The sequence below is a fragment of the Mesitornis unicolor genome, unplaced genomic scaffold (genome assembly GCF_000695765.1).
Source record: "Mesitornis unicolor isolate BGI_N332 unplaced genomic scaffold, ASM69576v1 scaffold16874, whole genome shotgun sequence".
In the NCBI taxonomy this organism is placed as follows: Eukaryota; Metazoa; Chordata; class Aves; order Mesitornithiformes; family Mesitornithidae; genus Mesitornis; species Mesitornis unicolor.
In genome coordinates, this window is record NW_010181094.1 from 22,888 (window position 1) to 31,104 (window position 8,217).

At 41.1% G+C, this 8,217-nt stretch overlaps 1 protein-coding gene across 1 annotated transcript in view; it reads right to left on the reverse strand.

Annotated features, from left to right (window-relative positions):
- The window catches only part of TMEM62 (transmembrane protein 62), a gene marked incomplete at its 5' end in the record, with an annotated part of 17,625 nt that extends 11,795 nt beyond the window's left edge, over window positions 1-5,830 (reverse strand). The window contains 4 exons of the mRNA XM_010183316.1: window positions 2,787-2,832; window positions 3,836-3,973; window positions 5,098-5,209; window positions 5,795-5,830. Coding sequence (XP_010181618.1) covers window positions 2,787-2,832; window positions 3,836-3,973; window positions 5,098-5,209; window positions 5,795-5,830 — 332 coding nt within the window. The remainder of the gene's footprint in view (window positions 1-2,786; window positions 2,833-3,835; window positions 3,974-5,097; window positions 5,210-5,794) is intronic.
- Window positions 5,831-8,217: the final 2,387 nt, after the last annotated feature.

Below are 8,217 nucleotides of genomic sequence, written 5' to 3' on the forward strand. Positions count from 1 at the left end.
AGCAACGTGGTACTTTTTCTGTGGATAAATGATAGGCCAGCAGCATAAACGAGGCAAAACAAATAGGCAAGATGACAGGACAGCAGGATCTTACACCAGTCTTAATTAAAGGAGATCTGCAAAGGAAAAAAAATGACTGTCTTGTGTTTATTGTTGGTATCTGAATTTCTCATTAAAGTCTCTTTATTTTGCTATGATGACAAACGATAATGAAGCAAAAACCATTATGAGAACACCTTTGTTTAGCAAGAGACTGTTAATTAATAAGCAAACACTTTTTGACCTGACTCAGAATTTCACTTGGAAGTTCTTAGGTTGGCTGAATTGCTTTGAAATTTCACCCTAATCCTTTCCCATCTGTTTTGGTACCAGTACCTTTTGAGTATGGACTAGAGGCAGGTAACCAATAAATTTCTTCAAACACTAAGGTTGTCCAGGCCAAACAACAATTTAAGGATGATCTGGCAGATTCACTGGTACTCCATCTCCCCTTGTCTGTCACTAGGACCTCTGACAGCAGCCTTAAACTAGAGTGGAAGACTGATACCAGATTGTCATATAGCCACAACTGTGGCAAAAGATATCGGGACGTGCACTGCACTAGCACCCAAAGGCCTTGTTAGCACCATACATTCATCACCTCGTAGTAAATCCACATGTGAATTCCATATTCTCCTGCAAATGCAGCTTCTGTAGGATCCTACCCCACAGAACTTAGGGGAAAAGATGTCTGGGCCCCAGGGAACTGAAGCAAACTGAACTATCAGATGTTTAGTCTGTGTTCTTATTGCAAAGTGGATGGCTTAAGAGCCTGAGTTAAAGTAGAATTTAGGTTTCCAAGTCCTCCTCCAGTTCCAAAGAGTCAAAGCTGAAAGCACTACCAAAATTATGAGACAAGATTTTGTGTTCAGGTGTGAAGGGCAGGAGAAATTGAGAAGTTAAACATGAGTTACCACTAAGGCTTCCTTTACAACATACAAGTGAAAGAGTCAGCTGAAGAAGGGAAAGTTTCATAGAATCACAGAATCATTAAGGTTTAAATGACCACTAAGATCATCAAGTCCAACTGTTAACCCAACACCACCATGCTCACTAAAAAATATCCTCAAGTCTCACATCCATGTGCTTTTTGAACACCTCCAGGGATGGTGACTCAACCACTTCCCTGGGCACCCTGTTCCAATTCTTTCAGTAAAGAGTTACTAATATCCAATCTAAACTTCCACTGGTGCAACTTGAGGCCATTTCCTCTCATCCTATCACTTGTTACCTGGAAGAAGAGACCAACACCCACCTCACTACAACTTCCTTTCAAATGGTTGTAGTGGGCGATAAGGTCTCCTCTCAGCCTCCTCTTCTACAAACTAAACAATATCAGTTCCGTCAGCCACTTCTCACAAGACTTGTGCTCCAGACCCTTCACCAGCTTCATTGCCCTTCTCTGGGCATGTCCCAGTGCCTCAATGTCCTTTTTGTAGTGAGGGGCCAAAAACTGCAAACAGTATTTAAGATGCAGCTTCACCAGTGCCAAGTACAGGGGAAGGATCACTTCCCTGCTCCTGCTGGCCACACTATTTCTGATACAGGCCAAGATGCCATTGGCCTTGGCCACCTGGGCACAGTGCTGGCTCATGTTCAGTCGGCTGTCAACAAGGAACCCCAGGTCCTTTTCTGCCTGGCAGCTCCAGCCACTCATCTCCAAACCTGTAGCACTGCATGGAGTTCTTGTGACCCAAGTGCAGGACCTGGCACTTGGCCTTGTTGAACCTCATACAGTCAACCCTGGCCCATCAATCCAGCCTATCCAGGTCCCTCTGCAGAGCCTTCCGATCCTTGAGTAGATCAGCACTCCTGCCCAGTTTGGTGTCACCTGCAAACTTACTGAGGGAGCACTCAATCCCTCATCCAGATCATTGATAAACATATTAAACAAGACTGGACCCAAAACCGAGCCCTGGGGAACACCACTTGTGACTGGTTACAACTGGATTTAGCTCCATTCACCACAACTCTCTGTGCTCAGCCATCCAGACAGTTTTTTCCCAGTGGAGAGTAAACCTGTCCAAGCCATGCCCAGCCAGCTTCTCTAGGAGGCGGTGTCAAAGGCTTTAGTAAAGTCCAGGTAGACACAATCCACAGCCTTTTCCTTATCCACTAGGCAGGTCACCTGGTCATAGAAGGAGATCAGGTTGGCCAAGCAGGACCTGCTTTTTTTCACCTATCTTCACATTTAAATCTCGAGAAGATTCATCCACCTATCATTATTATCTTCTGTCTTCTTCTTCTCTACTTTCAGTTTTCTAAAATGACTCAGATGTGAAGAAATGGCTCAGATAAAATCTAGACCCATATGACATGAAAAGCCCTTTTGGGCATGCAGAAAGAACATTTTAAAAAGTGAAGTTTTCTTTTGCTTTCTTTTTCTTTTTAAATCTATTCTGAGGAGGAAAAGCATTCTTTGGGAACACTGGCTTTACAGAAATACATTTACACAACTGCTCTGAGGAAACATGATGCACAGAACATTTTCGAGACACAGGCAGATTTACAATAGATTCAGTTACAAAACACACAGGGATAAGAGATAAGAAGTTTGCGCAAAGAATCCTCTATTTTCTCAATCTATTCTGCTCTGCTAACTGACAATGAAAGAGATGGAATAGCAAATATGATCCTGGACTATAGGACAGTCAGTGAAAAATCATGTATGTGATAAGTTAAAACAGAATATTGTTTCGCAAGTTTGACCTTGACTATAACAGCAGCTGTATGGTAATTAAAAGTACCTGTAATAATTCTGAACGCTATCGAGGTGTGGAATGTTGAATGAATCTATAAGAGAGAGAAAAAGGAAATCAGCACTTTCAAATCAATTTGATCACTGGCCTCTGTGTTTTAGTTTCTAATTCTAAGATAAAGCAGTCTCAGCAGGCACTGAAGAGCTATTTTTTTAAATGCATAATTGAGAAGCAGACTGTCTAACTGTGCACAGAAGATATTATATACTTGATGCAGTCGACTAGGGGGAATAGTTTTCTCATTTAAGTTTCAATTCAAAGATAAAGTTGTGGGAACGTAAATTGTCATTTGCTGCTTAAAAGCTAACCACATGTGTTCACTTTGGCCATCAAGCTTTTCAGAAGCTTTTTGGATTCAGTGCATTCTCTATAAGTAAGACCTAACTCAGTCTGGTAACAGAAGCCCGATAGGGAAATAGGAGCAAAATATCATAGATGGGCTGTATATGACAAAGCATGCACTTTTTCCCTCCCCCCCCAGTGCTAGGCTTTCTAGTTTTGCCCTTCCTGTAACAGCTGGCTTATACAGCCTATGAGGTTGTTAGCTTGTATTTGATTGCTTAGAATGTAGCAACAACTATGATATGTACAAACTTCCACCAGTTCTTTCTGTTCAAAAGAAACCAAACTTCCTTTAATTGCTGAATGTGTGATACTTTTTAACTTAAACCTGTGGGGGTGGTCTATGAAAAGTAAATGGAAACAATTTCTTCAGTAGGGTAAGGTTACAGTTTGCCCTTCCACTAAAAGATGGGGAATATAAACTAATGACCTGGAAACTACCATCTGAAGTTCTACCACTTGCCCGGCAAAAGCAATAAATGGAGACTCTTACTTCCCTGGTACAAGAATTCCAGTAAGTGCTTGCAAACAAAGTGTGCCCTCAGAAGAGCAGACACATGGATAGCAAGCCCTTCCGCTGACTCACAACCACTACTAATACACTGGCAAGGACTAATACTTTACCTCTATATTCTAATTTGCTTAAATCACTTCTGTAATCACAGGGAGAGAGAGGTGTTTCATTTCCTTCTTACCATGATTCCCTTTGATGTCTATCCACTTGGTTTTTTCCATGACCCTTGATCTCTTCAGAATTGACTGATAAGTTTTCCATTCCACTTCTTCCTGCCCAGATCCCAGTTTATCTCTTGCCTTAGCATCTGTCAGGTCACCTGAAAGGTACAAAGGTGAGATATAACCAGAGGCCTATACAGTTCACACAAATACTATAACTAGGCAGGCAAGCAATCCAAGCCTTCCCATGTAAGTGGCTGCAGGTCTCCTGTGTGCAATCTGGATGTTCCTATCATCTGGTCCAACAGGTTACTGCAAGGGTAAATGCTTTCTAATGCAGATGTGGCAGCCTGTTCAAACATCTGTCAGCCGCCTCACTGCAGCACTTTTCCTAATACTGTACCAAAGTAAAGAAAGTTGCTATGCATTCATTATACCCGAAGATACCAGTCACAGAAGCTTTGTTTAATTTCACACCTTCTGAATCCCCTCAAGCTCCAGATAAAGTTCAAACCATTCCCACTTCTGTCCATATGGGAATGCCTCCCTACATTGCTAGTTAAAAGATAATGCTAACTATTTCTGAACTCTAACTTAAAAAGCAAGCAGCAGGTAAGTAACTCTCTGTAGAAACAGAAGTCTAGGTCTAGCATTAAGATTCTAAAGCATTGCATATAGTAATAGCTCAAAGTCTTTTTGATTTGCTTGACAAAACAATCCATTTGAATAGCAATAGCAAGCTATCAGATTAAATGACAAGGCTTCTTTCACCTGACTTGGTATGATACGTTCAAAGGAAAACCAGCAATGAAATTTTACGTTAGTTCACAGGTGAATTTCCTAAAAATAAGCAGGGATTGTTCTGACAGAGGAACTGGCTCTTAATGACTAATCAGAGACATTGCTTACTTTTGTAATTTCAAATAAGAGTGATAGAGAATTGCAACCAGAAGGACAAGAAGGAAGGCAGCTGCGAGCAAGGACTAAGATATAACTACAAGATTGGGAAAACAATAGCTGTATTGTGTAATTGTCTTTGTTACGTATAATACACACTAAATTCACCATCAGCCTCAAAACATGGAAAAAACCTAATTCTCTTGAGTTGAGAAGTTATTATCTTTGCTTCTAGCAGTCTATCTTCAGCTGCAATGCCATTTCCTTTGCTTAAGATACCTTAAGGCTTTAAAGTTCTCTCCTGAGATCCTAGAATTTTGCTTATTTGCTCTTCTTTTGACAGCACATTCAACAGGAAATCGACACTTTTGAATTGCTCACCCACCTGTTGCTAGAACAAGTGCTGGCTGAATTGTACCAATGGTTTCAGAACAGAATTTTTCGAAGTCAGAAGTTCGTTTAGGATCCTGAAATCTACTGATATGAATATCTGACACCTGCAAAAGAGAAAAATGAAACACTGTCCCAAGCAGAGGATTATTGCTGCCCAGGTTGTTCTGCAAAGCCAAGTACATAGGAATGCAACATCAGAGCGGCCATAGTGATTCATATCGGTATAAGGGATACAGGAAGAAACAGAAGTGGATGACTAGGGGAGAACAAAAGCAGAGCAAGCATATGATATTGCATCTTTAACCCCTAAAATCGCATTCACATCAAGAAAATTTCCTTAAATCTAAGGGCATACAATGATATGGGGAAATACTTTGCTATCTACAGTAAGTTTAGATGACTTTAAGTGGCCTGCTGACTTTCAAATTCTATGAGCTTCTGGTACCACACAGTGATCTTGCTGCAGGAGAGAAGCAGTTCTGTGAAGCAAGAACAGGTTAAAGTTACCAAAGACGTGAAGCATACTGATAACTAATTTCATTTCATATCTGGTGTGACATTTCCAGTAGCTGGGTGGAAGAATTTCTAACATTTTACCCATGCATTTTAATGGAGCTGATGAGTGCGCTTAGATCCTATTCCATGTGCTTTCATGAAGGCAAAGATTGCCCAAGAAGTGATGATACTACTTGTACATAACTATAAAAGACGCTGTTCGTTTCTGAACCGAACAGTCACATCTTTCACATCAGAAGAGCTGTATGGGGCAGGATGGGGAGAATAACAAAAGTAAGCTCTTTGGTTTTTCCTCTTAATATTATGGCTGTTCAGATCTGTCTAAAATAAATCTTGGGTGAATGCTTTCAATTCCACTTTCCATTCCACTTTAGTCAATCAATAAATTATCCTCCTCAGTTTAGATAAATGGTATTTGATGCTCAAACAACAGCAAGCGCATGCTCATGGCCATCTGATGGTATCACTAACTCAGAAAGAAAAACATTAGCTTTTCTGTTCAGTTTAATAATCCTGGCTCTTGTAAAGCTTTCTTCTTTTTGAAAAACCCAGAAAAAATATCTTGGAGACAAGCTTCTACTTGACCAGTCATTTGAATACATAGAAAACATTGCCTGAATACAGCTCTTTAATTCTGCTTAGGAAAATTCCTCAATTGTTTATATGGAACTTTTGCCTAGATCAGAATTGGATGCTAAAAACGGTAAACACTTTTAGACAGATCCTTAACTTCATTAATATTGGTACATTCAAGTTAGCTTGAATCAAAGAGCACAGTACCTTGGTAAGCCTGATTTTCTACGAAGATCTTCCCACCTTTTTTCCCTACTATGATACTAGTTTAAGGCTTTTCTTGTAAGTCCTGAGAGTTACAGTGTCCTGGGACTCCTGAGAGCTGAGACTAAGTTTCTGTCATCACTAAAAGTCATGAAATATAAAGACCTTGGGAGTGAAGCCTCTTTTTTTTTTTTTACTGCATCATAAGCAGTAGCTTTCATCAAAATGGGCTGCAAGAGACTTAGGGGTGAGGAGAAATCACCATCCACATTCCTTATCTAGAGAAGATGTGGCTAAGAAGAAGCAGGCATTAACAAGGGAGAATCCAAGGCCTGTAGCAACAGTAGAATGCATCCAGCTGACAGAACAGGAAAAAAACCATCAACTGTAAGCATGCAAATATTGAACTAGAGTGCCTATTAAGCATTGGGAAAAAATGAAGTTCTGCTATAAGAAAGACAAAAGAGACACTAACACAAGATTATAGTACAAAGATTTCAACTTAGTTCAGTTTAAGAAGAGACACTCCAGGGGATGTGGGAAAAAACAAGGCAGGAACCGATCCTCTTGAGTGAAGTGACCTAGGCAAGACCTACAGAGTCAGCAGGGAGCCTGAAGCCTGTTTCCCACAACATCGTGAGGCACAACGCTGGATTTAGTGCTTGATTAATTTCCAAGTTAGGTCGATGATAAAGCAGCTGTTAAAGGGCATATCTGAAAGAGAACACAACTGCTTGAAAGCAAAGCCAAGTCTCAAATTAGCTGTGCTGTGATCTATCCTTGGGAGAACTCCCCTCAGAGTAACACAACCAGAGAGAACATGGCAAGAGAAGCGTGAAGCTGCACATGCTGCCTGTCAGCATAGCTCTGCAGCTGCTATACGCTGCTGTAGTTGACTTTCTTCAAGACAGCAAGTCAAGAAAGGAGGTTTATCTGTATTTATTCAAGCACATCTCTCATCCTGAAGTCTGTTTTGCAGTAAAGATAAGCCTTAAGTCACTTAAAGAAAAATTACTGGAAAAACTGACTTTGAAAATACATAGCAATGGGAGAGAACAAAAGGACTAATAATACATCAGCTTACGCACTAAGTGCACTGCCTGCAGGTAGTACATTTAGGTAAAGTGTCCTTGAGTTTGAGAATAAAAGCAAAAGAGTAAAAGCAGCCTATTTGCTACGAGGAACTGCACAGCAACCTCTGTAACATCTCAGCCACTAATTACCCACAGATATGTAAAAGATGTGAGGTTAGTTATACACTAAGTGCTTCACAAGTGCTTTGAGGGAGCAGAGTCAGAGAAGGAGCCTCAGAAGCACCCAGATGTGACAGTTTACTTCCAAGACTACACCAGGTTAATTTGGATCTTATATTCAACCTGGAAACAAAGCTGTGTACATTTAACCTAAGATACATCACTCTTGTACTGGCCCAGTACCTTCTGTTGCTAAAAATCTGTGTAACTATTTTCTCAGCCACACAACTTTTATAAATTTTGGAAGGTGAAAGGGACAAGCAGAGCCTGCATTTCTCACTGGGATAGAAGGTAATACCATATCAGGTAGTGATGGAATACATATGATAGTGTAATAATTAGGTGAGTTTTGATTACATGCTGCTACCACGAATATCTTTATCTTTTGGGTGGTCCAGCACAGCGGCCAAACACCTGCAACTCAGGCTCGACCGCGAACCTCCGGGACAGGAAGGACAGCACAGAGGGAGGTTCAGCGGGACAAGGTGCCGCAGCTCCCCAGTGAGTGCAGGAGCACGGCGGCTGGGAGCCCCTCGCTCGTCCTCCGCCGGCGGCAGAGCTGCACC